Raw genomic sequence first — 18,229 nt, forward strand, 5'->3', positions numbered from 1 at the left:
AACAAAAACAACAGGAATTCTGCAGATGCTGGAAATTCAAGCAACACACATAAAAGTTGCTGGTGAACGCAGCAGGCCAGGCAGCATCTCTGAACTCACTTTGCAGGACCTCGTCACTCCTACCCATGTTATTGGTACCGATGTGGACCATGACCTCTGTCTACTCACTCTCCCACTTAAAAATACTGATCCAAAATGTCCCTGACCCCAGCATGTAGGAACCATCTAGGAATCTCAATCTTGTCCTCCACAGAATTCCTTTCTGTTTTCCTAACCATCACTGCAGCTTGTCTTTTCTCTCCTTCGCTTATGAGCCGCAGAATCAGACTCACGTGACCACTGTGGCTTTCCTCTGCTACATCATCCCCCCCCCACCCCCCATGAACAGTACCCAATGCAGTTTACCTGTTGTTGAGGGCAACTGAACAGGTGTACTCTACACTGGCTGCCCCTTTTCCTCTCCTGACGGTCACCCAGTTACCTGTGTTCTGCACCTTGGGTGTAACGACCTCACTATATGTTCTGTTCATCACCCCCTCAGACTCTTAAATGTTCCAGAGTTCATCCAGTAGGAAAGAAAAAAGTAAAATTATATCAATAGCTGCAAAAATAAATCTAGTTAAAAGACTTAACTGTAGAAGTTATTAATGGTGCTCTTCAAGGAGGGCTAAATAATATTCAGACTTCAATAAAAGGTTATTAATGGTTTTTCTCTTTTTGCTTTTTACAATGGAATGCTAGAGGTTAGCTAATGGTCAAAGCAGGGTTGTTCCTGTTTTGTTTTTTCTTTTTTACATCTACAATGGAATGCTTGAAAGTGGTTAGCTGATTGTCAGGGGATTTTATTGCTTATAGTAAGATTGTAGTGACACAACTGTAAAGCAAGTGATGAAGGAAGAATGATGCTCAGGAGCTGGAGGTAGTGCACCATATGTTGGTCTCCCAGCCAATATTGAACATTACTGGAAGAAAAAGAAGGTGGCACTGACTCAGGAGGAGGCTGTGTGTCTAAGAAGTTGCTCTATAAATCATTCCTTGCCTGATCAGTCTGCGTCCACAGAAGGTTGGATGATTGGTGAAGAGCAGATTTGGAGAAGTGTGGATATCAATTGGCAGAGAGTGGATTGTGGAGGTATCTACTGCACTACTCCCACACACATGATGATATGCTTTCCCTAGTTTGTAATTGGAACCCCTTGGCTGTTTGCCAAGAGCTTTCTTAAGGGAGCCCTTTATGAATGATTTTGGATATTTTGCAAATCCTTTCCTCTGGAGTTTCTAACCTTAGAAGACTGCCCCACCATTTCAGCTCCCCCCCAACTGTGCAAAGTACACTTGCATGCACACCCAATTCCACTAACTGTGCAGAATGGTTGCCCAGACTACAATTCGTGCTCAGTTCACTGAGGGATAATGCTCAATGAGGGATTTGATAATTTTGCGGTACATTCCATTAGCAAGAGTAGTTAGTTCCTAATTGCTTCATAAGCATTTGATTTTTGTTCATTGTCACAGAAGTGATTTTTTAATCAATGCTGGCACTGTGTCTGTGAGATTCGTGTACCTTTCTTGTGCAGATGCACATACAAGGATTTCCCTGCATAAGAGAAATACCTGTGTGTGACTGCACATCGCTGAGGGAAGATTCCAGATCAACATAGTGTGGAACCGATTACAAAGGAAGTGGCAGGTATGGAGCAGACGGCAGGGTGAGTGGAGGTGAGATCGAGAAAGTACATGGACTTGGTGGAGAGCAGCTTGCAGAACCAGGCACGGTGGGGGAAATCTTCAGAGTATCTACTGGGATGATGTCTTGGAAGCTATCTGATGGGTCAGGCAGGAAGTTAGATGATAATATCCACATGATTGCAAAGTACCTGATAAAATATGACCTTGTCATGCGAAACAGTCACTGCACAACCCAACAACTGAACTTTTGGATTGTTTTCTTTAAAAGTAAAAAATGTTGAGTCTTGCATGAAGCAAAATAGCTGGTTCTCATGAGCTTTGGTTGTTTGCTCAGTGTTGCTATCTGTTAGCATGTTTCCAAACTAGTTGTCATGTCTTTTTAAAGCAATAATTCAAGGTTTTTGTATATGTTGAGCTTCCCAGTGTTTTGAATGGATCCCTGCTGTCGAAACCAGATAACTTCAGTGAAGTTGCCAGCCATATACTGTATACCAGTTATGATGCAAAAAATGAATGAATCCACAGTAGGAAAGAGAAGTTGCAATTTCCAGTTAGTAATATTTGTTTGTATTTTTTTTCTCTCTAGACTGTTGAACAACAACCAAATAAGGAGAATTCCCAGGGGTGCATTTGAAGATTTGGAGAATTTAAAATATCTGTGAGTAAACCACTTTAGTATTTAAGTGTTGAAGTGGTCAGATGAGCTGATGTTCACTTTAGGGCAAAATGGTGGTCAGTTCTAGTTTTAGCACTTCTACCACTTTTATCACAAATGCTAATTCATGCTTGAGAGTAAAGAATCAAAAGATGATTATAGATGTTTGCTTCAAAGTTTGCAGTCTGGTTGGAAATCAGAACTTATGTATAGTCATTATAAATGGATACGGCAAGATTTCTCTTCATAGAGTGCACATATGTATTTAATGTCTGCTTTTTGGATGGCTAGTGAGTTTTATCATTGTTAGACATAACAAGCACCTTCAAAGTTTGGTTTGAGCTATTACTGATGGAGAAGTCAAGCTGGATTGATTTGATTCCATTCCTTGCATGTTCCATTCTGTTGTTCTATGGGGACTGTCATAACTATTGATCATTTTTTTTAAGACTGTTTATACATATTTCAAGTGTGGGAAATCAAAACTTCCCAGCATATTCTTCATCTTTATAAACAAAGAATCAGCAAATGCACAGCTGTTTATATTGCTGAGTGCAATTCATGAGTGCTTCCTGTGTAATCCTCCATACGTTTGTGTAGATTGTTCGTGCCAGCACTATTCTGAGGATTGCTAATTGACGATATAGTCTGTTTGGAAGTTACTTATTATTTAAATGTAGGAAAAATATTGAAAATTTGAATGTATTATGCCACATCATTACTAATATCCATTCTGTGCTCTTAAATGAACAAATAGATGTTTTTCTTGCTCAGCACAAGGGATTTGAAATCCTGGCGATTTTTTTTTTCTGCTATACTGTAAAAGGTGAAGAAGAATGAAGAAAAAATAAGAAGGCTGAAAGATTTTCTACTTAAGTTGACCAAAGTTATTAAAAAAGAAATAATAAAAGTTACAAAATTGTACAATAAGATAGTCAAATAAAATCTTCAGTTGAAAATAAAATATGCAGTTTTCATTTTTTAGCTCTGGTATATGATCAGACGTAATATTTCTATCAATGCTTCTTAACATAGGAATAATTTTTATAGTGCAGTCACTTCCCTCTGGCAACATAACACTTCTAAAATTTAAACAACAGGAATTCTGCAGATGCTGCAAATTCAAGCAACACACATCAAAGTTGCTGGTTTACGCAGCAGGCCAGGCAGCATCTCTAGGAAGAGGTACAGTCGACGTTTCAGGCTGAGACCCTTCGTCAGGACTAATTGAAAGAAGAGTTAGTAAGAGATTTGAAAGTGGGAGGGGGAGGGGGAGATCCAAAATGATAGGAGAAGACAGGAGGGGGAGGGATGGAGCCAAGAGCTGGACAGGTGATTGGCAAAGGGGATATGAGAGGATCATGGGACAGGAGGCCCAGGGAGAAAGACGGGGGGGGGGAACCCAGAGGATGGGCAAGGGGTATAGTCAGAGGGATAGAGGGAGAAAAAGGAGAGTGAGAGAAAGAATATGTGTATAAAAATAAATAACAGATGGGGTACGAGGGGGAGGTGGGGCATTAGTGGAAGTTAGAGAAGTCGATGTTCATGCCATCAGGTTGGAGGCTACCCAGACGGAATATAAGGTGTTGTTCCTCCAACCTGAGTGTGGCTTCATCTTTACAGTAGAGGAGGCCGTGGATAGACATGTCAGAATGGGAATGGGATGTGGAATTAAAATGTGTGGCAACTGGGAGATCCTGCTTTCTCTGGCGGACAGAGCGTAGGTGTTCAGTAAAGCGGTCTCCCAGTCTGCGTCGGGTCTCGCCAATATATAGAAGGCCACATCAGGAGCACCGGATGCAGTATATCACCCCAGCCGACTCACAGGTGAAGTGTCGCCTCACCTGGAAGGACTGTCTGGGGCCCTGAATGGTGGTAAGGGAGGAAGTGTAAGGGCATGTGTAGCACTTATTCCGCTTACAAGGATAAGTGCCAGGAGGGAGATCAGTGGGGAGGGATGGCAGGGGACGAATGGACAAGGGAGTCGCGTAGGGAGCGATCCCTGCGGAAAACGGGCGGGGGGGGGAGATGTGCTTAGTGGTGGGATCCCGTTGGAGGTGGCGGAAGTTACAGAGAATAATATGTTGGACCCGGAGGCTGGTAAAATCTTCTAAAATCTATCACTGTTGTGAAGAGGATGTCATTATTAATCTGAAGATTAAGGTATAATGTTTTATTGTTCCACTGCCTGTGCTGTGTAAATCGTGTCGAGTATGTAATTAAGGCAGAGAGGCAGTAGAACAAAATCTGCAACATTTTATCAACTTGCTGCCTGTACTGAAGTTGGATGAAATGCCTGCTTTTTTTTTTAACTTGGGCAGTGTGCCCAGGATATTATAACTTAAGCTAGCAAAAATCTCTTTTCCTGCAGAAGTCAATATAAAATCAATATTTTTGGTTTGTGCATTTCATTTTCTCATCCTTTCTCTGTATTCACCATCTACTACATTCTCCCATCTTTTCCTTGGGCCTTTTCACTGCTGCAACAGCTATAGCCAGCTTACTTCCCTCAGCAGTCAATCCAGTCTCAGGCTCCCATGGAATCTAATTTTATCAATAAAAGTGTTCTAATTAAAATGTAATGTGCTACAAAGATTCTAAATCAACTATTTTGTGGAGTAATTACAAATCAATCAGAAAATATAAAGCTTCCAGGCAAACACATCTTCAACTTGGTATATGTTAATAACATCTAAGTGTGCTTGACAAATTGAGTATCTTCACATGCTTAGCTTGTAAACAGCAGCTTTGAGAGTTTAGGTTTTGCTCCATATAATGGTTCTTAACACATCTGCATTTATTCTCTCTATGTAGCATGTTTATAGTTAATGATCCAACCTTGCTTTTGAAGAACAGATATGGAAAACTGCAACACAAATTTTGGTGAATGTTTTTCCTCCTAATTGTTCAGAAGCAGCTTATCATCTGGCATTATTAATGGCATTGTTTTCCATAACTTTTCTGTTTCACAGCTTTCTTCTTGCATCACCTGTTTCAGTTGTGTATTTTGGCGACATCAATCTTCCATTTCCAAGCAGTTTTGTCAGACTCCATTGCACTTTTAAAACCATATTGAAATGGTATAACTTGCCTCTGAAGCCCACTGTTTGGCTGATCTGAACACTACAAAGAGATCCTTACAGTAAACTCCAATTTAAAAATTAGTTGTGGTTTCAGTGACTTGTGAATGTGTCTGTTTATTCCATTTCTATGTTCGAAGTATGCGGTAGAGTAGAGAAATGACAGAAATGTTTCTTCACCCATAAGTGATGGAATACAAATATTTTTTTAATAAGCCAGATCCATGTAGTCTCTTCCACTTTCTCACCTGCAATTCCTGAATTGTCATATGGTGACTTATGAGGTTTGTAGGTTGATGTTGCTGTTCACTGTCTAGATACTTTGTTATGACCTAAATGAAGCTATGAACAATACAATATACCAGGGAAAAACTGAAGTAGTTGGTTTATTCCTGCTTGAGTAAGGGAAATTAAAGGGAGATTTGATATTGAAAATCATGAATGGTTATGATATGGTAAATAAATGAATTAACTATTGACACCAGTGCTGGAAATCAGTATTCGGTGATTTTCCTGTGTTGCTGTTGCTGCTGCAAATAAGTTTATTTTTTAATTGTCTGAGCTTCTACATATACTTGTGTATGTGACAGTAACTCGACTTTGATTGCCAATAGAGCTGGCAGTGACCCAAAACAGGTTAGCACAATGCTTTGCAATACAGGTGACCCTGGTTCAATTCCCGCTGCTGCCTGTAAGGAGTTTGTACGCTCTCCCCGTTACTGCGTGTGTTTTCTCTGGGTGCTCCTGTTTCCCCTCACAATCAAAAGAGGCACTGGTTGGTAGGTTAATCTGTCATTGTAAATTGTCCCGTGATTAGGCTTCCATTAGATTGGGGGATTGGTGGGCAGCACGGCTGAATGGGCCGGAAGGGTCTACTCCACACTGCATCCAAATAAATAAATAAAATTGAGATCTCAACACAGTATATTAGACAATAATCTTCATTGTAAAATATTTCAAGTAGAGTTTGATGAGTACATGAAAGGAGAATATTTGCTGCGCTGAGAGGAAGAGGCTGATAAAAACTCATAGTCAAACTAAGCACAGTTGACTAAATTTCCCATTCTGTCTCATACTTGGTGAGAGTGATATAGTATTATAAGTCATTCCACGCGTGCAGCAAGGCTATATGTGCTCTTGGTGTTGTTTTCAGTGAACATGGTGTGGTGGTTCAGCTCATCACCCCCAAGACCACCCAACGTACAAAAGAGCAAATTCTCTATGCCCCCTTTTCTCAACCTATCCCAACTGCAGTTTTTTTGAACCATCAGACCAAATGGCCTTGGAGTCAGTCACCAGACAGCCCCGAGTTAGCAGGTGATGGCTTTTGTGGGAGCTGATTTTATTCTACATAACAATTACAAATGACAACTTTATTATACATGCAATATACGGGGATTGGATCTGGGATAATTATGTATGGCCAGCTTTTTAAACCTATGAAGCAAGTAAATTAACTGATTTTCATTGGAATATAGAACACCGAACAGTACTACACTGTACAGGCCTTTTGGCCCATGATGTCATGCCCGCCTTTTTTTTTAGGAAAAACGGTAATTAGAAGTAAACTGCTTTGGATACTGTTAAGTGGATGACTTGGGGAAAGCAGCAATGGCCAGGTCTCTTGCACTAAAGTCTGGCTCTGTGGCTCAGAAGGGTAGTGGGGAGGAGAGGTGTGCAGTGGTGAGAGTGGATTCAATAGTTAGGAGAAAAGACAGATTTGTGGATGTGAAAGAGATTCCCAGATGGTATATTGCCTCTTAGGGTCAGGGATGTCTTAGATGAGGTCCAAAGCATTTTTAAGGGTGAGTAGCCGGAAGTTGTGGCATATTGGTGCCAATGATGTGGTAGGAAAAGAAGGTCCTGAAGAGCGAATATGGGGAGTAGGGAACTGGACAGAAAGCAGAAAAGCAAGATCTCTAGGGTGGTAATCTCTGGATTTCTGCCTGTGCCACAGGCCAGTGAGGGTAAAAATAGGTTTTCTGGCAGATTAATTGTGTGTGAGAGGAATTGTTGAAGGGACCAGGATTTCAGATCATTTGTGAATCATTGGGATCTCTTCTGGGGAAGGTATGACCTGTACAAAAAGGACTATTTACTCCTGAACTTGAGTGGCACCAATATCCTTGCTGGCAAGTTTGCTAGAGCTGTTGGGAAGGGTTTGTCATTCTGATGGGAACCAGAGTGATAGGTTTGAAGATCAAACTATAAATTTGTCACCAAAGTATGTATTCATTATTCAACCTTGAAATTCATCTCCTTATTGGCAGCCACAAAACAAGAAACCCAAAATAACCCATTTTTAAAAAATCCAACCAACACCCCAATGTGCAGAGAGAGCATTTCAAAACAAATTGTGCAAACAGTAAAAGCAATCAAACAGTATTCAGAATGAAAGTGAGCCTGTAGGCATGAAGCCCTGTGCAGCCAGAGCAAGCCCAAGGCCTCAGCCTGGGTTCATCACACAGCACTGACAGCAGAGCAAAACGTCTTGGAGTCCACAGACATGAAGCCCAGGGCAGCTGGAGCAGGCCTCGGCCTCAGTGCAGCGGAGAGTGGAGCAAATTTCGCAGAGCAGCAAGCACCATCGGCCCGACCCTCTCCTCCTGTCTCAGTACCCTGCCTTTTCAATCCATCCAGCTTGGCATTTAAATCGTTCAAACATCAGGTCATTCTTCGTTTAAGACCTGGGCCCTGTTGCATCGATACGCTCTGGGCCTGGGCCCCACCTCCGCGTTCTGGACTGTATCGACCTTTCCAAATCGGGTTAGCACGTAGATCAATCAAATCTCACTTTCTGTTCAGGTGGACAGGCTCCGAAACTCCTCCTCTCTAACTTTCCTCTGCTCCGCTCATCCCACCTCTATCTTGAACATGCCTGGACTCTCGATTCAGCCTTGCTTTCGCTTGTCTCTTCGTTGTTTTTGGTGATTGTTTAACCACACTATTTTGCAGAACCACCACTAAGTTGTCACCGCTCTCAGCATCGCCATCTGAATCTGGCACAGGATAGAGTGGAAAGGTTGGATTTGTTGGATGTGTTGAAATGTGTCACTCTTAATGCGAGAACTATTCCAGTGTGCAATGGTCTTAGAGCTTTGATCGGTATATGCAGCCATGACATTGCGGCCATTACGTAGACAGCTGACTCAAAGGCAGCAATGGCTGCTTTTTTATCCCGGGGTTTAAACGCTTCAAAGGGGACAAGGAGAAAGTTAAGAGGTGGGGGAGTGCCATTGCAAATCTGAGATAGTATCACAACTGCAGAAAGGAAGAATGTTTTGGAGTGATTGTCTACTGAGTCAGTGTGAGTGAAAGTGAGAAATCACTCTATAGCCCTCTGTCTTCCCTCCCTCCTCCCCCCAATAGCAAGGTGTAGATTGGGAAGCTGATTTTTGAAAAGATGCAAAAATAGCAGGGTTGTTGTCATGGGTGACTTAAACTTCCCTATTGTTGATTGGTACCTCCTTAGAGGTTTAGAAGGGACAGAATATGTTAGGTGGGTTCAGAAAGGATTCCTGAAAGAGTATGTAGATGCGATGACTAGTGGAGAAGACATGCTGTATCTGGCACAAGGCAATGAACCTTGTCAGGTTTCAGATGTCTCAGTGAGTGAGCATTTTGGAAATGGATCATAACTCCTTGACCTTTACTATGGCCTCAGAGAGGGATAGGAGCAGACAATATAGAAAAGTATTTAATTGGGGGAGGGTGAACTACGATGCTATTAAGTAGGAATTTGGGACTATAAATCGATTAGAAAGGCTGGTTCTGTAGCTGGAATCAAACTGGACACACTGGAGGCTGTGGTAGAACAAAGGATCCTATGGAAAAACCTGGCAATTCTGGACAATGTTTCTCACCCTCTGTATGCCACCTTGGCTGAACAGAGGAGCACCTTTAGTAATAGACTAATACAACTGCGCTGCTCTAAGAAGCGTTATGTGAAGTCATTCTTACCCTCGGCCATCGGGCTCTATAATGAGTTGACCTATAGCAGGAGAAGTGATGACTACCCTCCTCTTAGATTGTTTGAGGTAACTTATTTTTTATTCTTTCTTTCTTCTAATATTTTTATATCTGTACACTTGTAATGCTACTGTGACACTGTAAGTTCCTTTGAGATTAATAAAGTATCCGTATATCTAAATTGGGAACAGATGTACTGAGGGAAATGCATGAGGAAATGTAGAGGTTGTTTAGTGAGTACTTGCATGGGTTCTGGCATATGTACCATTGAGGCAGGGAATGGATGGCAGGATGAAGACAAAAGATGTAGAACATTTAGTAAGGAGAAGGGAAAAAGCATACTTAATGTTTAGGAAGCGAGGATCAGGCATTGTTCTGGAGGGTTACAAAATGGCCAGGAAGAGACTTAAGAATAGACAAAGGAGACCCCGAAGCAGGCATGAGAAGGCTGTGGGGACTAGGATTAAGGAAAATCCCAAGGCATTTTACACATATATGAAGAACAGGAGGATGACTAGAGTGAGGACAGGACCAGTCAGGGAAAAAAGGAGGAAACATACATTTGAACTTGAAGAAGTTAAAAAAGGTCTATAATGAAAACTTTGCTGCAGTATTCACCTGTGAGAGGACCCTTGAAGAATCTGAGGACAGCCTAGAGCAGGCAGGTAAGCTGAAGCACATCGACGTTAAGAAAGTCAATGTGCTGGAACTGTTGCAAAACATTAGGATAGATAAGTCTTCAGAGCTGGATAGTGCATACCCCAGGTTTCTCTGGTAAGCAAGGGAAGAGATTCTTGTGCCTTTGGGCACAGAAGTAGTACCAGAAGATTGGATGATGGCAAATATTATTCCTTTGTTCAAGAAAGATAATACGCATATCCTTGGGAATTATAGATCAGTAAGTCTTAGCATCAATGATGTGCAAAATTTTGTCTCGTAAATTAGAAGGAAGTAGGAATCTCTAAGAGTTCAACTGTTTGTTGACAAAATGTAATTTAGGAATTTTTTTTTTCTTGTCAGTTCCATATTTTGGCTTAAACTTTGAATTATCTAGCAATTTGATTGAATGAATGAGAAGTAGTAATTTGAGTTTGATAAAATATAAATGATATTGTCATTTTGAACCAAAAGGTTCAGACCACATTGTATCCTCTGATTTCCTACTGCATCATCTCTTTGTTCAGTCTTTTGATGCTTGTGACAAACTATTTTCAGGATCTATATGCTGACCTTTCTGTTGCAGCATTTTTTTGGGATGGAAAATAAACATGAGTTGTCTTCCTTGTATATTCTGCAAACATAAATATTATTCCAGGCCGCAGTCCACCTGTATGCTAAACCATACTTTGAACAAACAAAATGACTGTTTCTGGATCAAACGTATAATTGATAATGGGAAAAGTAACTTCACCATGGTGGGTCCCAAGCCTGATTGCGAAAGGAGGAGGGTTGGGCTTAGGGCGAGCAACCCCATCCGTAAAAACCCACTGTTACAGAAGCACCACCAGAGACCTCATCCCTGGGAGAGAAAGGATAAACCAACAAGGTGGGCTACACTTGGGGACAACTTGAAAGACTGGCCCAGGACAGAGGACTTTGTCGAGTTGCTGTCGGCAGCTTATGCCCCACTATGGGTGATGGGCTTAAGTAATTAATGGGAAAAGTAATAGGATTTGGATTAGATAAATAAATTTAGAAATTGATAGTTTTGTTTTCCAAATGTTGAGAAATGGTGAGGAAATTGTGAATGCCCTGGTCATAATTTTTGTTGCAGATTTCAGACTAATGCTTTCAAATTGAAAATGATCAAAGTCCATTATTAAAGAGCAGAGGTCAGAAGAAAGTAAACATGTTGATGTTATTGGAATCTTTCCTTACTTGCTGAGTGCTGGTATGGTTTTCACAGGATTTTTGAAGGGCTTTGAGCAGGTTTGATCGATGTCTTTTGAGGAGGTCATTAGCGTCACTATTTATGAGGTTACATGATAGATTGGTACTGTGGCTCAATTAAGTTACGAAAAGTGATCTAATCAAGTTTGAATTGATAAACCAAATGTATAAATCAAGTTGAGAAATAAAATCAAAATAAGGTTTATTGTCACATGTCTGACAAGGTGTAATGGAAAATTGACCTTCAGCAGCATCACTAATGCAACACCTGAGATGCAACATTCACAAGAAACACAATGCTACATAAATTGTATAATACTATTGTCCGGTAACACTTACATCCATGGTGATGAAGTGTTTTAAGAGGTGGGTGATGAAACATATCAACTCCTACCTGAGAATTGACTTGGATCCACACCAGTTTGCCTTATGGAGCGGCAAGTCCACAGCAGATGCCATCTCATTGGCTCTTCACTCAACCCTGGAGCACCTAGACAGCAAAAATGCATACATCAGGATCCACTACAGCAGGGCATTCAATACCATCATCCCCTCAAAATCAATCAATAAGCTTCAAGACCTGGGTCTCAAAACCTCCTGGTGCAACTAGATCCTCAATTTCTTCACTTGCAGACCCCAGTCAGTTCAGATTGGTTACAACATTTTCTCTACAACCCCCATCAGCGCATGTGCACCAGAAGGGTGTATACTTAGCCCCCTTCTCTACTCACTTTTCAAATATTTGTGTATTTTCAAATATGGGAGTTTTTCATATAGGTATTTGGTGTCACTTTAGTTTTGAATAATTAAAACAATAAGGAAGTGTTTTTAAGCTGAAACCATTTAATTTGTATTTGTATAGATTTTCAGGTCAATGAGTATAAATATCTAATGCTGTGTTTTCTCTTCAAGATGCTGGATCCTGGAGGATCAAACAGTCTGCTGGAGGAACTGGGAGGGAAGTGCGCTCTCTTTTGACCTGAATTATCAACAGTTCCTTTTCCCCCTACGTGCTGCTTGAACTACAGAGTTCCTTCAGCAGATCTGTTTGTTTTCTCATTTCATGTTTGGTTTTATAAATGAAAATCTACAAATGAAATAGAGTAAGATTAGTAACCAACAGTCAATGTGGAATAGGAGTAATAAAGAGCACTTATTGTGGATGTGTAAGCATCTCCTGAAGCCATTTGGAAATGGGAAAAATAGTGCCTTAACCAATGGGGTCCATCACCCGGCCTTCTGTATTTGTCCATCTACTATATATTCCTCCCTCTGGTTTCCCTCCTCACCTCCTTTGCTTTATTCCATGTTCCTCTGTCCTCTCCTATCAGATTCCATCTAATTCAATCATTTTGCCACTTCCACCTATCACCTCTCAGCTTCTTATATCATTCCCACACTACCCTTCCCTCATCTGCCAATCATCTCGCCACCAACCAGTCAGTGTTGTGTTTATCCACAAGTATGTGTAGCTACATGTGCAATGAAGAATGTACTTGCAACAGCATCACAAACACATCTTAAAAATAAGCAGCATTCACAAGAAAAAAACCATTTATACAAAAAAAATAGAACAAAATACAATGCCATTTTAGAGTTGTGTTTGTTGTTGGCTTAGTCTTGCCAAACTATAATGCTGATTGGGTTTTAGCTGATTTGGGTTTTGCAGGTGGGTTCAAGACCCAAATGGTTGAAATGAAGTAGCTGTTCTTGAACTTGGTAGTGTGGACTTCAGGCTTCTGTACCTCCTGCCTGATAGTAGTCTTGCATCGCCCTATCACCCCCACGTTTTTAAATTGGATATCTACCCTCGTTCTTTCAGTCCAGGTGAAGAATATAGAGTTAAAGTATCAACTGTCTATTTCTCCTCATAGATGCTGCCTGATCCTCTGAGTTCCTCCAGCATTTTGTGTGTTGGTGGTGCAGTCTACTTTTCACTCTCCATCATGATTCAGCATCCCCTAATTGACTGGTCAATTCTCTTATCCAGTAGTTTCACACTCTCCCAGTTAGGTTAATCCTTAAGTCTTTCCCAGGAAGAGTAATGAAAAATTAAGTTCCCAATACAATAGTGCACCAGAAGATGATGGTACACATACATTTCCAAAGACACCAGTCAAAGTAAATTCCGCCTTGCAAAGCACTAAATTAGCAAAAGCTACTGGCATTGACGATATCTATCCAGAAATGCGTGAATCATCTCGGAGAAGAGGATATCAAGTGGCTGACTAGCGCTTTAACTGATGTCATAATAAAAGGAAAACAGCCTGACACTTGAAAACGTGCCAAAGACATTGTGAAACCTGAACCAGGAAAGCCTCAGGTGATCCAGCAATCTACTGCCCAACAATTTCTCTCCTCTGCTTTACCTACAAACGTGAGCGTATTATTTTATCCAGAATATTACTTCAGATAGATGCTTACTTCTGATAGATCTGATTGAATAAGCCGGCTTCAGACAACACTACAATACCAGTGAACGAGTTGTCAAACATCGAAATAGGCTTTTGAACTCGCAAAGAAAGCAGGAACACCGGAGCAACTTTTATCGATTTATCCGCTGCATTTGGAACCGAGGCGTAATATTAAAACTAGCTTGAATCATCCCAAGTAAAACGCCTCCTCCACAGAATGACAAGCCACTTGTTCTTTCTTCACCTGCCTAGGATGTGACACCGGTTGCATTATGAAATTCCACAGGCGTTAAGTTACCAAGGGTCATTTTTGGCTCCAACCTTATTCAATCTGTACCTCCGTGACCTCCTTGAAACCAAATCTGCTAAATTTGGTTACGCTGATGACTGGGTAATAGCCTTCCAATCGAGCGATGTCAAATCCATTGGAAAAAAACCTTACCAAAGATATCAACTCCCTATTCAACTACTTCTCAAAATTGTACCTAAATATGAATGTCAACAAAAAGTAACTTCCATATTTCATCTGGACAGCCAATTAACCATACTTCAATTTACCCAACAATCCACCCAAAGTACCCAATAGTCACACTAGATTGAACTCTCTCATACAAGATACACCTTCAAAATGTTGAAAAGGAACTAAAATCCAGAATGGTCATGATAAGGAAGATAGCAGGAACCAAGTAGGGTGCTAACCAGTCATTCCTAAGAATATCCAGCCTAGCACTGTTTCTCAGTTGCCGAATATTGTGCATGCACTCACCTGGGAGAGAAGTACTCACACAAACATCATCAATACGCAGCTCCATACTCCTGTGAGAGTAATCTCAGGAGCCCCAAAATCGACACCTGTCCAATGGCTCCCAACACTGAGTGGAATAGAAGAGCAGCATCAGCAATATTCTACAAGTGTATCCAAAATATGCCCAGCAAATTGCAGTGCGTAATCTCATCAAAAATGCTTCTCCAACTTCCTGACTCAAATCCCAAAAGTTTTTCTAAATCTTGAAAAACCTCAACTCCTATGACGAACACACTAAATGGTGCCGTTACTGGCACACCAACACCCCCCTCCCCCAACAGAGATCTGATCAACAACCCCATCTCTGTCCTCCTGGGCTTTACTACAGCTACCAGAAAAAAAACTGGACAGCTGCAAATAGACTCTGAAGTGGACATGCCAGAATATCACAAACACTAAACTGATGGGATGCCTGACAAACCCCAGCTTGTCCCTGTGGTGCCCCAACCCAGGATGTCCTCCATCTAGTCCAAGCGTGCCCTCTGGCCAAGGTTTGAGACGGCTTTGCCACAGTCCATCAATGGGGCCACGAGCCGGAGGAGTGGCTTGACAAAAACCAATTAGAAAGTGTGAATAGAAAAACATCTGCCCTACGAAACAGTTCCCAGTCAGTATTCTGCATGTTTTATTCCAGTTTTACTTTCATCTTTGTTGCACTATTTTTCTTCTGTTACAGTTTCTTTGCCAATTCCACTTCCTTCCAGTTTTGTAAATCAGTGCATTCTTATCCAGTTCCTGGCTCTGTTTATTTCCTTATTTAAGCAGGTGGTAACATTTTTACATCTTGCTTTTGACCCTGACTCTGATCCCTCGTTGTCTCATTGTTACTGTGCCTCTTCCCACTTCATTCACCTATATCTACATACCTGTAGCTCTCATCCCTCTTTTTTACTTTTGATTATTTTGTTTCAATTGCCGCTTTCCTTTTTACATAGAAACATAGAAAATAGGTGCAGGAGTAGGCCATTCGGCCCTTCGAGCCTGCACCGCCATTTATTATGATCATGGCTGATCATCCAACCCAGAACCCCACCCCAGCCTTCCCTCCATACCCCCGATCCCTGTAGCCACAAGGGCCATATCTAACTCCCTCTTAAATATAGCCAATGAACTGGGCTCAACTGTTTCCTGTGGCAGAGAATTCCACAGATTCACCACTCTCTGTGTGAAGAAGTTTTTCCTAATCTCGGTCCTAAAAGGCTTCCCCTTTATCCTCAAACTGTGACCCCTTGTTCTGGACTTCCCCAACATCGGGAACAATCTTCCTGCATCTAGCCTGTTCAATCCCTTTAGGATTTTATACGTTTCAATCAGATCCCCCCTCAATCTTCTGAATTCCAACGAGTACAAGCCCAGATCATCCAGTCTTTCTTCATATGAAAGTCCTGCCATCCCAGGAATCAATCTGGTGAACCTTCTTTGTACTCCCTCTATGGCAAGGATGTCTTTCCTCAGATTAGGAGACCAAAACTGCACACAATACTCCAGGTGTGGTCTCACCAAGGCCTTGTACAACTGCAGTAGTACCTCCCTGCTCCTGTACTCGAATCCTCTCGCTATAAATGCCAGCATACCATTTGCCTTTTTCACCGCCTGCTGTACCTACATGCCCACTTTCAATGACTGGTGTATAATGACACCCAGGTCTCGTTGCACCTCCCCTTTTCCTAATCGGCCACCATTCAGATAATAATCTGTTTTCCTATTTTTGCCACCAAAGTGGATAACTTCACATTTTTTTTTCCTTGTTTCTCTTTTCTCCCCCTCTGTCTATTCCAAAGTATTCTGTTTCTTCAGTCTTGTCACTGCTTTGTTAAACTACTAACACGTAACAGAACTCCAGCACAGTGTCAATTTCATTAAATACAGCTTGCCAGATCCTTAATTTTGGCAAGTCATAAAGAAGTACAACACAGAGGTAGGCCCCTCATGCCAAAACTATTTAAGCTGTCTACTTACACCAACCTGCAGTGGGACCATAGCCTTCCATATCCCAACTATCCATGTACCTATCCAAACTTATCTTAAGCATTGCAATCATGGACCAGTTGTGCTGGCAGTTCATTCCACGCTCTCACGGTCTTCTTAGTGAAGATGTTTTCCCTTATGTTCCTCTTAAACTTTTCACTTTTCACCTTTCACCCTTAAATCTGGTTGTAGTCCCACCCAACCTCAGTAGAAAAAGCCTGCTTGCATTTACCCTATCTAGAGTATACTTTTGTATGCCTCTATCAAATATCCTCTCAATCTTGTTCTGAAGAATAAAATCCTAACCTATTCAATCTTTCCTTATAACCCAACAACATCCTTGTGAATTTTCTCTGTACTCTTTCAGTCTTGCTACTTCTTTCCTGTAGGAGGTGACCAAAACTGAACACATTACCCCAGCTATGAGTAAATAGCCCAATGCCTTGTGGGAAAGCTCGGGAGGGACGAAGACTACGGAAGTACACCCAGACGGCAAATCCAGAGTGGAGCCCCTAAGTCGTCTGAACGTCATTGAACATTCTTCCAGCAGCTCCTGCAACCAAGCTGGTGCCAAACATGTTGCTTCATAAGCTTTCCTTTGGACTACACTGGTGAGGCTGAGAGGGGCATCTTGACAACTGGACATCTCAGGATTTCCATACCTTCAGTCCAGGCCTGTGATGATGATCATCGTCACCCATTGCCCTTCAAAACAGATGAATGCTAACCACAGCCACTCCAGATTAGGCCTCACCAACACCTTGTACAACTTCAACATAACATCCCATTTCCTGCACTCAGTGCATTGATTTATGGAGGCCAATGTGGCAAAAGTTTTCTTTACACCCTATCTACCTATGACACCACTTTCAGCGAAGTACGGGCCAAACTCCTTTGTTCTACCACAATCCTCCATGCAGTGCCTCTCACTTATCTGCATTAACTTCTGTCTGCCATCTTTGAGTCCATTTTTCCAGCTGATGCAAATCCCCCTACAGGTCATGATAGTCTTCGTCATTGTCCACTACACCCGCAGTATTGATGTCATCAGCAAATTTGCTGATCCAGTTAACCACATTATCATCCAGATCACTGATATGGGTGATAAACAACAAAGAACCTGGCACTGATCCCTGCAGCTCTCCACTAGTCACAGACCTCCAGTCAGAGAGACAACCATCTACTACCACTTTTTGGCTTCGCCCACGAAGCCAATGTCTAATCCAATGTACTGTCCTGAATGCTGAGCAACTGAACCTTCTTGACCAGCCTCCCATGTGGGACCTTGTCATATGCCTTACTAAAATCCATGTAGACAACATCAACTGCCTTGCCTTCATCTAGTTTCCTGGTAACTTCCTCAAAAGACTCTAACATTGGTTAGACATGGCCTGCCATGTTTGAAGCCATGCTGACTATCGTTAATCAATCTATTCAAATACTTACATCTGGTCCCTTAGCATACCTTCCAATAACTTCCCCACAACGGAGGTCAGACTCACCAGCCTGGTTTATGTTTAGAGCCTTTTTTAAAAAGAGGAACAACACTGGTTATCCTCCAGTCATAGAAACATAGAAAACCTACAGCACAATTCAGGCCCTTCAGCCCACAAAGTTGTACTGAACATGTCCCTACCTTAGAAATTACTAGGCTTACCCATAACCCTTTATTTTTCTAAGCTCCATGTACCTATCCAGAAGTCTCTTAAAAGACCCTATCGTATCCGCCTCCACCACCGTTGCCGGCAGCCCATTCCAC

At 41.7% G+C, this 18,229-nt stretch overlaps 1 protein-coding gene across 2 annotated transcripts in view; it reads left to right on the forward strand.

Moving 5' to 3' along the window:
• LOC134340914 (peroxidasin homolog) overlaps nucleotides 1-18,229 on the forward strand; it is a 294,279-nt gene that overhangs the window by 148,858 nt on the left and 127,192 nt on the right. For both annotated transcript variants that reach the window (XM_063038509.1, XM_063038513.1), the window contains exon 3: nucleotides 2,276-2,347. In XM_063038509.1, the coding sequence (XP_062894579.1) occupies nucleotides 2,276-2,347 (72 nt within the window). The remainder of the gene's footprint in view (nucleotides 1-2,275; nucleotides 2,348-18,229) is intronic.

This window comes from Mobula hypostoma, chromosome 2 (genome assembly GCF_963921235.1).
Source record: "Mobula hypostoma chromosome 2, sMobHyp1.1, whole genome shotgun sequence".
In the NCBI taxonomy this organism is placed as follows: domain Eukaryota; kingdom Metazoa; phylum Chordata; class Chondrichthyes; order Myliobatiformes; family Myliobatidae; genus Mobula; species Mobula hypostoma.